The 16,805-nt window shown below is 38.4% G+C and overlaps 2 protein-coding genes across 4 annotated transcripts in view; one reads left to right on the top strand and one right to left on the bottom strand.

Moving 5' to 3' along the window:
• The window catches only part of BMX (BMX non-receptor tyrosine kinase), a 46,008-nt gene extending 34,826 nt beyond the window's left edge, over positions 1–11,182 (top strand). Inside the window, exons 15-19 of the mRNA XM_006088579.3 lie at positions 1,344–1,560; positions 2,669–2,733; positions 5,718–5,836; positions 8,631–8,788; positions 10,774–11,182. Of these exons, the coding sequence (XP_006088641.1) occupies positions 1,344–1,560; positions 2,669–2,733; positions 5,718–5,836; positions 8,631–8,788; positions 10,774–10,848 (634 nt within the window). The 3' untranslated portion in view covers positions 10,849–11,182. The remainder of the gene's footprint in view (positions 1–1,343; positions 1,561–2,668; positions 2,734–5,717; positions 5,837–8,630; positions 8,789–10,773) is intronic.
• A 2,663-nt stretch (positions 11,183–13,845) lies between these two features.
• ACE2 (angiotensin I converting enzyme 2) overlaps positions 13,846–16,805 on the bottom strand; it is a 40,067-nt gene continuing 37,107 nt past the window's right edge. For all 3 annotated transcript variants that reach the window (XM_023753670.1, XM_023753669.1, XM_023753671.1), the window contains exons 18-19: positions 16,508–16,702; positions 13,846–14,741 (exon numbers count right to left, since the gene is read on the bottom strand). In XM_023753670.1, coding sequence (XP_023609438.1) covers positions 14,633–14,741; positions 16,508–16,702 — 304 coding nt within the window. In that variant the 3' untranslated portion in view covers positions 13,846–14,632. The remainder of the gene's footprint in view (positions 14,742–16,507; positions 16,703–16,805) is intronic.

Here is a 16,805-nt window from a genome sequence, read left to right as displayed (position 1 = left end):
TATTTTTTTGCTATTAGAAGGCTATCAGAATCATAAAGTCATTAAAAAATCACCTTGTTATAAAAAAGAGGTCAAACTGTACCAAAGGGGAAATGTTAAATCCCACATGTAATGATCACCTGAGGCTTATCAGGTGGGGGATACCAGTTGACCTGGTGTTCCCACCATGTGCCCTCTGGTTAGTGATAGAATTTGCTCAAGTAAGAGCTTTTATTGGGTGACAGACCTTTGTCCTGCCACAAGCCTTTCCTCTGAAGAGAGAACTGATGAGTACCAGGTCTCTACAGTTGCTGAATGATGCAAAACTGGGCTCATCACCCTGAGTAATATGATAAGGCATGTCCCTATAGTTAAGTCAAGAAGAAAGAAAATAACTAAATGTTTAATAATTCCTCAATTATTAAAACATTTAAAAGTTGACATTTTAAGTTTAGGTTTACTTTACACATCGGAACATTAAAGAATCATCCTGTTAATTGATAAGAATAAATTACATAAGGACAAGTTGATGAACATCATAACAGATGAGTGTCTATCCATCATAACCTACTAGAAGTGCTATGTCACGTGGTTACTATTTTCTAAATTTATTATTAAAAAGTAATGTAACAATGTAATGAGTTTTTTAAAAAATAAAAATTATGTCGTCTTATTTCCCTAACATAGTGACTATTTTCATTTTATCTATGCCATTCATATTTGGATACAATTTTTTTAGAACAAAATATTTAGACATGAAAGTCAGATGCTTTAAAATGGAAGTGTGTGATTTTAGGGTGTAGGTTCATCCAAATCAGTCATGGAAATCCTTGAGATGCCACTAGACCAGTGGTCGGCAAACTCATTAGTCAACAGAGCCAAATATCAACACTACTTCTTCAAAATAGACTCGCCCAGGCCGAAAAACAACTTCTGCGCATGGGCCACGAAGTTTCAATCGCACTGTACGCGCGCCCGCACATGGTATTTTGTGGAAAGTCATACTCAAGGGGCCAAAGAGCCGCATGTGGCTCGCGAGCCACAGTTTGCCGACCACGGCACTAGACTAAACAGGATTTCCAAGGCACCAGACCATTGCTCCCCTGCTTCTCTCTATGAAAGTTGAGCACAGTATCCATAACCACTAAATTGCTGCTGGAGTTGTCAATGTCCAATATGAGACAGCATTTTTCTCCTTCAAAGACTAATAAGATTCAGAGTAAGATTCAAAACTTTTTCTTCTTTCCCTGTTCAAGAAGAAGGGGGGAATTCAAACAAATATCTGAGAGTGATTCTTTTTCAGGACATCCGGAAAGTGGAGTGTGGAAATTCAATACTTAACTTTGAAAATCTGTTGTTTCCAGGAAACTCAACCACCCCAAGCTGGTGAAATTCTATGGAGTGTGCTCAAAGATATACCCTATATACATAGTGACTGAATATATAACCAATGGCTGCTTGCTTAATTATCTGAAGAGTCATGGAAAAGGACTTGAAACCTACCAGCTCTTAGAAATGTGCTATGATGTTTGTGAAGGCATGGCCTTCTTGGAGAGCCACCAGTTCATACATCGGGACTTGGTAAGCAAAACCATTGGAAACTCAAAGAAAAGAAAGAAAGCAATCCACAGTTCCTGCCTCCAGCAGTAGGGCCATTGGGAGGAACGGCAAGGAGACCACCTTAGCTTTTACTTTGCTCACCTGTGACTTGCTTAAGCACGTGACACTTTCATAATTTAAAAAAAATCACAATTTCAAAATAAAATATTTGAAGTTCAGAAAGAACAGAGAGAGTAAAAGAAGCCATCAAGATCTTTGTAGTTGTTTGTGGTTTGAAGGAAAAGGGATGGAAAGGAGAGACTTTGGTCAATATAGTGCTTCTAGGAACCATTAAACCCAAATTGACCCTTGCTCTAGGAAGGGCTTAGTGCTAAAGCAGTCATTTAATACAATAACTGAAAATATAAAAACACTCGCCCGGCCGGTGGCTCAGTAGTTGAGTGTGGACCTATGAACCAGGAGGTCCGGGTTCGATTCCCGCTCTGGGCACAGGCCCGGTTGCCAGCTCGATCCCCAGTGGGGGCGTGCAGGAGGCAGCCAATCCATGATTCTCTCATCATTGATGCTTCTATCTCTCTCTCCCTTCCACTCTGAAATCCATGAAAATATAAAAACAAACAAAAACCAGAAAGAAATGAAACTTGTGTATGTGTTTGAGTCAGAAGGAGAGGGAAAAGCATTCTGCTTGGTATGCACGGGTATTTATCTTTAGAGATTTTCTTGTGTTGAACAGAAAACATGCCATGCACACTAGGCAAGTGCATTTTGAGTCTCTGGTACAGCATTTATACCTTGAGAGTGCATGTTGCTGCACGGTATCTTTGAAGAAGCCCCTCGAACTGATTTTCACTTCTCACTGAGGAGCTCAGGTTCTGTATTTAATGTGTAAAACCTTTTGTGTTTGACAAGGATGGATGCCTGGGTGAAAATACTTATGAGAGCACATTTTTATTTTGTAAAATCAAAAATTGCAAAGGGAAAAAAAGACAACTCCCCAACATTTGGGGTTTTGATAGGAAATCTTAGATTTTGCTGGGAATTTTGCCAAAGAGAAGAAAGATGTCAGAAGATTTGTGGTTACCTTTACTACTTGGTAATTTTGTGTTGTTGTGTGTTTTTTTCTCCAAAGGCTGCTCGGAACTGCTTGGTGGACGGTGATCTCTCTGTGAAAGTATCTGACTTTGGAATGACAAGGTAAGCCAGTTCCAAAGGGGCAACCAATGAAAGGGTGATTTCCATTCTCAACTAAATGCCATCATAATTAAAGGCTCTGTGGGGATACAGAAGGTGCACTGAATTGGGGGCTTAGAAATCTGGATTCCCTTCCCCATACTACCTTGGACTACCTATGAAACACATTTCCTCACCTGTAAGGTGAAATTGCACTTTAGAAATTATACAAAGCCCCTTTTAGTTCTTTCAGGACCCTGATAAATATTTTCTAAACTTACAAATAAGTTCCATGAAAGATCCTAAATATTTAAATATAACATGCTACAGTCAGATGATTTGGATAAATAATATGTGGATGGATGGATAGATGATAGATAGATAGATAGATAGATAGTCCATCAAAGCTCTTTTAGCCCTGTCTGGGGTTTTTCTTAATATATATCCAAATGGGTAGAGCATTAGCACCAGGAAAATTTTGTTGTCATGTCATTAAATTTTCTTTATCACATAGTAAGGCATGAAAGTAGACTCTGAGATTCTCTTGATGGGTGTTCTATCACCACTTCATCATTTGGAGAATCATTTTGATTCTGATAGCACTTTATTTTTTAAAATATATTTTATTGATTTTTTTACAGAGAGGAAGGGAGAGGGATAGAAAGTTAGAAACATCAATGAGAGAGAAACATCGATCAGCTGCCTCCTGCACACCCCCTACTGGGGATGTGCCCGCAATCAAGGTATATGCTCTTGACCGGAATCGAACCTGGGACCTTTCAGTCCGCAGCTGACGCTCTTTGGTAGCACTTTAAAAGTCTTCCATTCCCTAATTCTGAATTCTCATACTACTTAAGCCTTAAAGCCAATTTTCATGATTTTACATAGGAAATGAAAACATACATGCTAGCCTATCCATTGAACAAACATTTATCAAGTTCCTCCTAGACTCCTTGGACTTGTGAGGCATACTGATATGAATGGGATAGTCCCTGTCCTCAAAATGCCCACAGTTGGTCTAAAGGGCAAGTAGACTGACATTGAGACAAAATACAGCTGTAAAATTGTGCTGACTCAACATAAACTCACATAATGCTGAGGAGGAATAATGCAGTTTCAAAGAGCTCTGATGAGTTTACCAAGGCCAGCTCTGTATTTAGCAAACATAGCCCTAAAACACCATAGGAAGATCTGTCTCTTTAAGTCTTCTCCAAAATTCTGTATTAGGAAGTGCTCCTTTTCTGGGACCCCTCAGTTTTGCAAGGTACCCTTTAGCTGTGCTACCTGCCATCACTCCAACCACGATACACTGAGTCTCCTGCATTGACATTCCATCTTTGTGGCTCTCTCAAATACAAAAGAAAAAGCTGCTCTTTGCTCCTGAGGGCAGAGAGAAGCTCCCAGAACAGGGCTGATTCCCACCTTGTTCTTAAAGTAGGAATATTGGCTGTTGTGCCAATATACAGGGGATATACCTCAACTTCTTTGTTGCTTAGAAAAAGGGGAACACAAGGTCTTCCTTTGAATAAGGGATACTGGGGGCCATGCACCAGGCCCTTTCTGTCACGAAGCTGTGGTGTCACATCATTCAGATGCCTGTGACTTAACTTGGTTCAATCATTTGAAGAAAGGGTTAAACAACACAAAATTACCAGTTGGGGGGTGCCAGTGTAATTTCTTGGTGTCTTGTGGTATCTGTGGAGCTGGAGAGGCCCAGGGAGGAAAGTATGGAAGGTGCTATATATAATCCTATGAAGTTGTTATTCATTATTACTATTATTTGCATAGAATGACTTGCCAAACCAGCTATTTCTGATGTTTTAAATTATGGCAAATATCTCTAACACATTTTGTTGTATATAGTTTTCCTCTAAATTGTATCTAAAATTTCAGTTTCCATAATTTTTATGAGTCATTATTTATTTGTTTTGTGTGGGCAAATATATTGGTTTCTCCTATACTAATTATATAAATATTAAGTGCTTATTGTGAGAAATATGGCAGTGGTGTATAAAGCCAAAAGTAGAATTTGACCCTTTATCCCATTCTCAGCACTAGTAGTAACTATTGCTAACACATTTGGTGGATGTCCTTCCATACCTGATTCCTAGGTATACCCAATCATGTATACAAGTAAGTACATTTACTGTTCGTTTCCATAAAGGTGGAATCACATCATATGTACTTGCTTTTACATATAACCATATTCACACGGTCTCTTTTTCTTACGGTAAATATAGAGTTATCTTATTTTTTAATAGCTGCATATTATTCTATTGTATTAATATACCATATTATATTTAATCGCTCCTCAACATGTGGACATTAAGATTGCTTCCATTTCTATCATTATTATAAGCCACAGTGTAATGAATATCCTTGAACATATATTTGTATGGTCTAAATAACTCCATAGGATAGTTTTGTTCATCATTGTTTATAACAGCAGAAGATTAGAAGCCATTTACATGGTTAAACAAATTATGTTAATTCATAAGAGTGCATTCAGCCATTAAACATGATGATGCAGAAGAAAATGTAACCATATGGGTAAAATGTTCTTGATATGCTGTTAAAGGAAAAATAAAAGCAAATTTCAATGTGACAGAAACCCAATTTTGTTCATGTTATATATAGAAAAAAAGATTGGAAACTATAAGCAAAAATGTATCTTGAGTGGTAGAATTACAGGTTATCTTTGGGGTGGGATTCTGAGTAACTTTATGTTTACATTTTTGTGTTTTTCTATATTTACCAAACATTTTGCATTCATATTTTGGTGTCTTCAAAGTTAAGTATCATTTTTTAAAGCTTATGAGTCATCAGCAGGCTCTAGCTAAGTATACATGTTGAAAGGAAGCAAAAGATCCAGAACATCAAGGTACTCGGCTGAGACTGGCTGCTTGTACCGCCTACCACCAGGCAATGGCAGCCAGCAGAGGTCTTCCCATTCTGCACAGCCAAGCAGCTTAAGGTCTGTATTGATGTCCTCCCCCGCCCACCCACAGGTATGTTCTTGATGACCAGTATGTCAGCTCAGTAGGAACCAAGTTTCCGGTCAAGTGGTCAGCCCCAGAAGTGTTTCACTACTTCAAATACAGCAGCAAGTCAGACGTATGGGCATTCGGTAAGAATGTGGCCACACAGGCCTCAGCCCCATTTCACAAGCCAGCTTCCACAACAGGAAACCACAAGAGTAACAACATCCATTTTTTAGCAAAAACCCTGAGCACTTACAAAATTACCTGTAGGCAAGCAAGAGATAGAAAAAGAAAATGATCTTTCCTTGAGTTGGTGCTATGATGTCCGCACATATTCTATACTTTGCATCCTGCTACCACCTTCTCATAAAAGCTCTTCTACTGAAGATTTCAAGCAATTTTTAAAAGAGTCATTGAAAACTAAAACCTAGTTTGCATTAGTCCAAAACACTGAAGGGTTTACAATGGAATCATCTACTTTTGGCATGAAAGCAGCTGTGATAAACATTCCTTTCTGAATTGACCAATTTGGGGGACATGCCTGATGTAAAAAAACAAATATGACTCAGTGTTCTCTTTGGCCCGTACCAATTCCAACTAGTATCCTCATTAAAATTCATAATTTAAATCAGGGATGAGCAAGCCACAGCCCAGGACCAAATCCAATGACCTGTTTCTCTAATTAAAATTTTATTGGCACCAGGCCATGCCCATTCGTTTTAGTATTATCTCTGGCTGATTTTGTGCAGCGCTAGCAGAGTAGAGTAGTTGCCATAGATGCATGACCAAAAAAACACTAAAATAGTTCCTATGTAACCCTTTACAGAAAAAAAGTTTTCTAGCCTTTATTTTATTAAAAGATCTATATTGAATTTTAGTAATGATAATTAGAAAACTGAACTAATTCTTAAATTGTGATTTTGTAGATTTGCTGATGTTTTTCTACATTGTGAGAGGTGTCAGAACTGTTTACAATCACCATAAGATGCATCCAGGATAAATAATCCAAATTATTATCAAGCTATAGAATGTATTAAATTCAACTAAAACCTATTTCATGCTTGTCTTGGTCCATAAGCATAATTTGACTTCCTACATGACATCTATAAGACTATCTTTAAAAAGAAAAATTTAGTCATGGACACAGACAATGGTGTGGTGATTGTGGGGCGGGAGAGGGTGGATGGAGGTGGAAAAGGGGATATGGGGGATAAATGGTGATGGAAAATAAAGTAATAGTAAAAATAGAAAAAAAGTAAAATTTAGTTAGGCATTTACTTTTTTATATAACATGATTTTTTTAAAAAAATAAATATTCCTTTAGTAAAAGTGGCATTGTTCATTGTAAAAAAAAATAATAATAATCCAGTGTATACAGAAAAAGGAAAAACCACAGAGATAGCATTTTGGTGAATACTTGACAATATTTTGTGCTGATTAACTTGTCAAAATTAGTTTCAATCTCCTTGTTCCAGTTAATATGCCTTGTGAAAGATATTTTTAAAAATAGTATGCTTACTTAATAGTTCTACCTTGTTTTTTACCAAAAATTGAATTATCCAGATTAATTACTCATCTTTGCACCAGAACTTGGCTCCTGGCATTTTCTGGCTGTTTCCAAAAACTAAATCTATTCTTAAATAATTTGTCCCCAATAAAGATATTCAAAATGAACCAGGGCCCCTGAAAGCAATTCTCAAAAAGGAGTTGCACAGATATTTTTAGCAATGAAATTATTCTTGAGATGAGATGATATCCTTCCAAAGAAGAGTGTTGTGAAGGAGTAACATGCTTTGAATAGTTGTTTCAGAATGTTTTTTTAATGCAGCTGCAACAACTTGTAGTATTATCCTATTGTAAATATTTTACATAAAATTTGTAGTCCTAAAAGTCAGAGAAGTTTTTGAAAGTGGTACTTCAGTTATGGTTCTAGAACAATTTTCCTCCTCCTTACATATTTCTGATTTTCTATGGTTTGAAGCTGGCTGACTGTTGAAATTCTCTCACTTGGCTATGAGGATGATGGCAAATAGCCACCATTTAGAGAGCAGTTAAAATGCCCTGTGCTCTTTAAAGTGTTCTTTGTGGGGGTTTTTTCCCTATTTAATCCTTCTGGTAACTATGAGGTGCAAATATCTGCATATTATAGACAGAGAACCTGCTGAGAAGGGTAAGAAACTTGCCCAGCCTGTAAGTGGCAGACCTGGGCCTCAAAGGCCAAATCTGACTGACCCCCAAGTGCCAGCCTGTTGACCACCATAACCAGAACACAGTTTCTTAACCTGGAGGTCATGACGCCCTGGATGGGGGACTGTGGACATCCAGAAACCAAACACAGACATGCTGTGCATTCATTTTCCAAGGGTGAGCCAATGGCTTTTATCAGATTCTCAAAAGTATACCTGACCCACAAAATATAATGACCCATGGTGGCAAAAACAAAAGCAGCAACACTTTCAATGATTTTATCTTTACATTTCCACTGAAAGGGAATTTGTGCAATGAAATTGTTGCACACAACTGCCAAGGCAGAGAGAAAGGAAAAGTGAGGACTTCGATCGATAACTCCTAAGAGCTGGAGCTGGGTAGTTTGTGGGTTTACCCAAACCCCAGTTGCTTCTCCGGAGCAGCCCAAGAATGTTGGCCCTAAGTAGCTGTCCCTGCAGCTCTCCTTGCTATTTGCCCGTTTACCAGCAAAAATGGGTGACTGCATCTCAGGAAACATGGAGGAGAGACCCCGGGCTCCAGAAGTGATGGTACAGACCCACCCTCCATATCCTGTCCTTTCTGCAAGGACGCATTTCCCAGGGCCCCCTCGCTCTGACTCATAGCCTTCCTGTCCTGGCACATGAAGCTCATTCAACAAACTGTGTACCCTCTGATGTTGGCTCTCTTTCCTTGTTGTCTGCCGGCCACCCCTCGCCCCTCGGCGTGGTGCAGGGATCCTGATGTGGGAAGTGTTCAGCCTGGGGAAACAGCCCTACGACTTGTACGACAACTCCCAGGTGGTTGTGAAGGTCTCCCAGGGCCACAGGCTCTACCGGCCCAAACTAGCATCGGACACCGTCTACCAGATCATGTACAGCTGCTGGCATGAGGCAAGTGCACCACCAGGGGAACTGGGTGCCGTGTCACCACTAGGTAAAGCATTGTTGTGGGGGAGGCACCAGCTTCGGATTAGGTGGAAATGGCCCGGGACCTCGGCCCTCAAGTGTTTGTAATTAAAAACAAGAAATGCAGGTGCCAACAATTTAACAAACAACTTATGTCCAGCACTGTTCGACAAATTTCATAACTATTAGCTTATTTATTCATCAGCAAACACACTGATATCATGGCTAAAACTAACAGAAGAGCAAACAGACCCAGAGACGTTTAAGTGACTTGCCCAAGGTCACACAGCCATTAAGATGCTGACTGGCTGGTCCTGGAGTTCCTGTTCTTAACCACATTATGGGGTCTCTCCTCGAGTAGGAAATGTGTAACGGAGAACTTATAACCATGCGTAGAGAATACGTAATGGACATGACTCCGTCCTCTCTGCCCACACTTATCAAATGCTGAGTAAAAACACTCCATGCCCAGAAGGAATAAGAGTATGTTTTGGGGTAAACATGGAGCTGAAATTGCAGGAGATTGATTTGCCCTCACAGAACTCAGTACACACACACACACACACACACACACACACACACACACACACACGTACTCATACTGTGGAACTGAAACACCAAGCAGTTTATAACTATACACATTATACATGTGCAATATAAACAGAGACAAGTACAGGACTTACTGCCGTCACTGGTCAGTTGAAGAAGAGGAGCAAACAAGGGGTTTTGAGTTGAAGCCAGACCTCCTTGGCCCTCACCACTCTAGCTCCAGACACTAGGACTGCACCATCAGATGGACAGGGAGCCCTGAACAGGAAGGAACTGCCTTCTTTCCACAGCTGCTCCACATAAGTGTGTGGATTATGGCAGAATCCATTGAGAGGGGTTTTCAGAGACAATCCCTGATCAAAGTTCTGCATATAGTGAGCATTTTAGTCTCCCTTCAATTTTTTTTGTTAATCCTCACCTGAGGATATTTTTTACATTGATTTTCAGAGAGCGTGGAAGGGAGGGATAGAAATAGAGAGAAACATTGATATGAGAGAGACACATCAATTGGTTGCCTCCTGCACGTGCCCCAAACTTGAAACTGAGGTCTGTGTCCTTGACCTGTGGGCTGATGCTCTATTTACTGAGCCAAACCAGCTAGGGCTCTCCCCTCAATTTTATATTTTATTGCAAAACATTCACAATTTTCATTAGGTTCCAATTTGTCTGAATTTCTGCCCATCTGATATATGAGAAATGGCAATTAGGGTAGCTTTCATATGTTCCTATTCATTATAAATGAAGTATATTTTTAAGGGCATTTGTATTGCTGAGAATTATATGCCATGTCTTTGCTCTTTTTTCTAATAGGTTTTTGTTTTCCCTACCTCAAGTTTTAAAATCCTTTTATAAAGTGAGCGTATTTAGTTTATATTTTAACTTAGCAAATTTGACACCTTTATGATATTGATTTGTAATGCTCAAGAACAAGCAATTTTTTTTCTATGTGTTGAAATCTAAGTTTGTATTTTTTAGCAGTGTTTTAAAGTTTTCTTTATTTGGAGGTACATTTTTGTTAGTATTTTATTTTGGTGTTGTTGCTACTGTAAATGGGTTTTTCTCATTATATAATCTAATTGGTTATTGTACATATACATGAAGGCTATTGATTTTGTATGTTAATTTTATATACCGTTCTCCTGATTAATTCCTTTATTATTTGGGTTGGTTTTACCATGGATTCTCTTCATTTTTCCAAGTATACAATCATATCCTATGTAAGCAAAGATACTTTTACTTTTTCTTTTCAATTTGTAGGACTATAATTGTTTTCTCTTTAGTAAAAATGTCTGTAGTGTTTTCACATTTAAATGTTGCTAGCTTTAGGATTCAGGTATAAATATTTTATATATTTTATTTTTAATCACAACCATCATAAACTAAACCAATGGTTTTGGGGTGTTTTTTTTTCTTTTATTTAGCTTCCAGAAAAGCGTCCCACATTTCAGCAACTTCTGTCTTCCATTGAACCACTTCGGGAAAAAGACAAGCCTTAAAGAAGAAACTAGGAGATCTGATAAGAATGGATATAAATGTTAGCCAACATCTTCATTCTTTTTAAGGAAAGTAGCAAGGCACAGATGACCTAATTTAGTGAGTTCTTCTTACTGGTATTCTGTGTGCTGTTTGTTATATTATCTAGAAATGAATGAAGTAGGAAAGAAAAGATTTCCTTGAAATTTAGGTCAAATTAATAATTTTGTTTATGCTGCTCTTAATATTATACTTCCAAGCCTATAGCAGAAGCACATTTCCTGATTGCAGTAAAGAGGGCATATACCACATGTAAAGATTGAACAGAACTGAAAAATTATTTGTTCCATATTTGTTCTTTTCTTTATATCATCACTCCCATGATAATTAAATATGCTATTAATAAGTACAAAAATGTGGACATTTGCCTTCATGTTTCAATGTTCTCAATCTTTAGCATGCATGTGAATCAAATGAAGAGTTTATTAAAACACAGATTCCTAGGAACTACCCCAGAGATTCTGGTAGAGCAGGTCTGAGTGCAGCCAGAGAATCTACATTTTTAACAAGTGTCAATATGTTCCTGTGCAGACAGTCAGAACTGCCCTAGGAGACCTCATTATATGATGGCCATCACTAGGTGGTCCACAACTTAATCCAAATAACACAATTCTCATCACAGATCATTGTCAAGCTTCACTTGAAGCTTAGATTAGAACAATGACTTTATGTCACCATGTACACAAATAGAAAACTAAAGTTCAACAATATTATCTATATTAATAAAAGGGTAATATGCTAATTATACCAGGTCAACCGGACATCTTCCAGTCATTCTGCCTTCCTTCCGAACAAAGCCACGGTGGTGGCGGCCAAGGCAGAGGCGGTTAAGGGTGATCAAGCCGGCAGGGGAGGGAAGTTAGGGGGTGATCAGGCCAGCAGGCAGGTGAGCGGTTAGGAGCCAGCGGTCCTGGATTGGAGAGGGTGCAGGCCGGGCTGAGGGATCCTGCCGCCATGCATGAATTTTGTGCACCGGGCCTCTAGTTCCATAATATGTTAACTATGTTTCACATAGAGTAAATTTTAAAAGGTGCTAAGGTATGACTGTGCCTTTTTCCTTACCCTTAACCAATATCAATCTCAACTCAAGTGTAACCAAGATCTTATATCTAGAATTGAGAAGATTGTTGCTTTCTAGTCATTTTAAATCCTTGAGTTTGGGGCCCTAGGGCTTCTGGCCAGTTTGACAACTGAAGTTTCTATTTCGGTCTTCCTTCTTGACACAAAGGTGCAGAAGTATGAGTTTAGTTTCTCATGGCTATTATTAAAATATACTTTAGCGTTAAAACTCTTCCTGAGAATTCCCTCCTTCACAGCCTGCTGCTGAACCCATAGGTTTTCATCTCTCTTGGAGTCCTTCATTGTCATCTCTATAATGTCAAGAAGGGAAAGAGAGGTTATGCTGAGGGCACTATTACAATGGAAAGACGCCCTAATTAAGCCCTGCTACTACTTTCTAGCTATAAGTTAATAATCTCCCTCAAGAGACATTCATACCCTTTCTTGTCCCACTAATCCCCTCACCTCCCAGGTATTTCAAGTTATCCCTCTTAGTTATGTGTTTCTTTTTTTTTATATTTTATTGATTTTTTACAGAGAGGAAGGGAGAGATAGAGAGTTAGAAACATCGATGAGAGAGAAACATCGATCAGCCGCCTCCTGCACATCTCCCACTGGAGATATGCCCGCAACCAAGGTACATGCCCTTGACCGGAATCGAACCTGGGACCTTTCAGTCCGCAGGCCGACGCTCTATCCACTGAGCCAAACCGGTTTTGGCAGTTATGTGTTTCTTGACATTTAAATAATGATTCCTTTCTTTTCAGCACAATTGACTTATGATAATAGTCTTCTGTTTTTTTACAGAGGTACACAAATCTCAATTTATAATGAAATGAAACTTTAAAAAGAACTACTAGAGCATTTATACATTCATCATGCATTTATTTAGCATGTTCTCGGTGCCAAGTTCAGTGGGACACAGTCAGGTGGGAGTGCCAGCCATGCTGTACTCTCAGGTTCTGTCTGCAAGAAACTACAGCACAGACTGTGGTCAACCCCCAGAGGAATATTTTCCAGGCCCAAACTAGGTCTTTCTGCCCTACCCCCTTGACAGTTGTTTTCCCTTTTTCTTCTTATTTATATGTATTTGATCTAAAATAATCACCCTTATAAATAAAGTAATACATGTTTGTTACAAAAATTCAAACAATACAGAATTGTCTGCTATAAAAAGATGTCAAAGCCTGACTTAGAAGCCTGGCTCCAAAAATCAAGTCAAGGAAGATTTTAATGTGGAGCTTTATCAGAAAGTAAGTCCAGTGGTGCTAGGGGGAGCCAGGTAATGGAACAATATTCATACTATTTAAAACATGTATAATAATTTTTAAATGCTGTTTAACTTGTTTAGTGGTGATGCCTGGCATTTATTGTTGTTGTTTTAAACCAGGGAGCTGCTTACACTTCTTGGCAGTGAAGAAAATGTTCATCCCCCTTAACTTAGCTAACTGACCCATATCTCTTACCACACAGAGTGAATTGATGGGTAGAGTTTGGATATTTTAATTTATTTAATCTATTTTAAATCATATTTTAATTTATTTAATCTATTTTAAATCAGTCTTTATGTATGTAGTGGATGCTGTGCTCAGAACTGGGCTACTGGTATATATATATATATATATATATATAACCAATCATATTAGGTTCCTAACCTAAGGGTATATATCATCTTAACATAACTTTTTTAGACTGAATTTTCAGTTGCTTCATACAATAAATAAATTTTTACAATTGGAATACATTCTAAGACATTTGAGAGGTCAAAGGTCCCAGACATTCAAATGGCAACCCAGTCCCTGGAAGGGGACAGAATCCACAGAAGCCCCAGTACATAAGTACCCATGAGACCACAGGAGTGTGCAAATCTAGTATTTATTGAGTATATGCTTTGTGCTCAGTGCTACTCAGACATTGTGGGTAAAAACAAAAGATTTAAGAGATTAAGTGCCCACTTCAGAGGGTGACATGCAGTTGGATTTCCATTCACTCCACAGTTAGAGAACAATGGAAGTGAGTTTCCACCAGGTGTGCTAGGTGGGGCAGTGTCATGGAGGCCCCAGGGGCTACTTTAATATTGTCAGGGAGATGCTGATCAAGTAGCTTGGAAGTGAGAAGGCAACATTTTCTGACACTCTCTGGATTCTTCTCTCTTCTTTAGACTTGTCACCCTAAGGAACACATGGTCTAGTCCAATCATCACTGGGCAAATTGCTATCGTACTTAGATTTAGGTTAATATGAAAAAAACATGTCATACTCTACACTTGAATTAAAATAAAGTGAACAATGTGTGTCATTTTCAATCTCTGCAGCTCCATCAGTTTACATGCACTGTTCTTAAAAGCCATCCATCTAGTCTCCATATAAGGCTCTTACACTGAATCCTCCCACAATATATGCCTTTTTCCCCAACTCCAGCAACACCACAGACATTTGCATTTCCATTACCCTTGAACAGCCTGGGAGGCCAAAGACATACTTCCTCAAATTTTGAGGCAGAAGTAAATACTAAAAGCAATGCAAGTAAAGAGGCCCTCTCCTCAGCATGTCTTCTTTGGACAATTTTACTGAACAGAGCCATGGTTTTGATGTTTAATGACATCTTTATAATCTCATATTTTCTTTAATGTGGAATTAACATTTTCATGCAATAAAATCACCTCAAGAGGGAATAAAATGGATTTTTCTAAAATGAAGTTTGAACGTCATCACCATTTTGGAATCCTGGATTATTTTCTCCTTTACTCAAATTCACAGAAGAATAAGGATTTTCTTCATTTCCTGCTTGTTTTTTCCTGTTAAAGAAAATAAAGTCACCTTAATATAGTGATGTTAGAATGACACTGCCTCCCTTGGGCCCTATTGGGCCCAGGCATCTTTTACATCTCAACATCTAATCACTGGTGTATTTGTTTGCATGTCAGTCCCCTATTAATGGACTATAAACACTTGCAGTGCATTGGGTTCACTTTTTAGCTCCAAGATTGTCACCATGGCTGGCAAAGCCTAAGAGACGAGTTAGGATTTGAGCTCTGGGGTCAGAGAAAGGGGAGTCTCTGTGCCTCAGTTTGCCTATTCAGAAAATGATGGCAACTATGTGAAGACAGTGAAATAATGCTTGGAGAGCATTATTACTGGTGGAGCACTGACATTACCTAGCATATAACCCTCAATAATATTTATTATTATTATTATTAATTATTATTATTATTATTAGGAACTCAGTGGTCATTTAGCCAATCACCTCATATTAAAGAGCTTCCCTACTACATTAGCAACTTCCAAAGTATAAAGATAAGGGTAGGACAGCTTTGTGGTACAACAACCAGCTTTGGAAACTGGGTATATATATACCAATGTGTTGCTTATTAGCTGTGTAAACTTGAGAAAGTTACTTAGCCTCTCTGAATCTCAGTTTTACATATGTATGAAGATAATTACACAGTTATACCATAGGTTTTCTGAAAATATTAATGTATGAAAGTACTGAGCAGGGTAGCCAGTGTTATTTTTCTGTGTATCTTCTATTTACATTGTGTGTGGCATGAAGGATAGGTGTCCCCAAATAATGTATTTAATGAATTAACTTTGGAATAGTATCTCATATGCAAATTTTTAGTATGTGGAAGAGTGCTTCTCAAACTGTAATGTGCACACAAATTACCTGGGGGGACTTACTAAAAAGAAGAATCTAATACAACAGGTCTCCAATAAATTGATAATTTGGGTTGGCTTTATGAAGGGAAGTTGGATGCAAAGAGTGACAGAGACTCTAAGTATCCTTTTGTATTTTTAAAATTTTAACCATATGGATAGATTCTATTTAATAGCTATTTTTAAAAATGAAGCTACTTTGAGGAACTAAAAAAACTATAGTGAAGAAAATTGAGCAAAATTGACTAATGCATGTAAAAATTCCATCAATAATGTGTTTTAAAAGTGTGCGTATGAGTTCTATTAGGTGCTATAACATATTATTAACCTTAATTACATAAGCCCAACAAGAGTAAATAATTTCTCAAGGCCAGGAAAAAATATTCTAGTGGCAGAGCAAGACCATAAACCAGGTCTTTAGTGATTTAAATCCTCAATGAACTTGGACCTTCAACTCAAGAATAAATTAGAGGGTCCCTGACCCATGAACTAAGGGGATGACAGTGAGTCTGTGCTAACTGATAAAAAAATGAAGATGATTAAAGAGTAGCAGTTTGAAGCAAATCTCAGAGGTCATTCTTGAATGTTTCACAGTTCAAACCTATCAAATATCCAGGCTAGATCATGGAGGACTCATCAGTAAGGATAATCCCCTAAGCCAGCCCACTACTGAGTTTTCATTGCCTCTTGACGGTAGGAAAATGATGCTGTGGCCAGGATTGGGTTTACCAGGGAATACTAGTAAACCTCCGGCTGGGCCTCTACTGTGTGGTAGGGCTTACTAGGTGAGGTGCTGATGAAATGTGGCAATTATCCTGTACAACCTACCACTTACTGCAAATTTTCCAATTCGTTTTCCCTAAACCTTTCTGTTTTAGGATAGATACGTCTAGGAAAGGTCACTTACTTCTTTCGGTCTCTGATCCCAGTGAAGATGAGCACGGCAATACCAATTACTGCCACTCCCATCACGACTCCAAAAACAATCAGCCATATGGTGACAGGTGGTTGGTTAGGGGGTCCTAGGGTAGGCTGAATACCCAGAAACTCCAGGGTATTGTCATCCAGGCGAAAAGCATCATTGATTCGACTCCGGGACATCCTATCCCCAAAAGTAAAACACTTAGGCAAAAGGAACATGTAGGCAAAATAAAAAGGTGTGCAATTATTTACTCCTTATATCATTGTTCCTGAAAGGATTTGAT

This window comes from Myotis lucifugus, unplaced genomic scaffold, assembly GCF_000147115.1.
Source record: "Myotis lucifugus unplaced genomic scaffold, Myoluc2.0 scaffold_49, whole genome shotgun sequence".
Classification (NCBI taxonomy): domain Eukaryota; kingdom Metazoa; phylum Chordata; class Mammalia; order Chiroptera; family Vespertilionidae; genus Myotis; species Myotis lucifugus.
The sequence above is the reverse complement of the archived record's forward strand: the minus strand, read 5'-3'. Positions and strand labels throughout refer to the sequence as shown.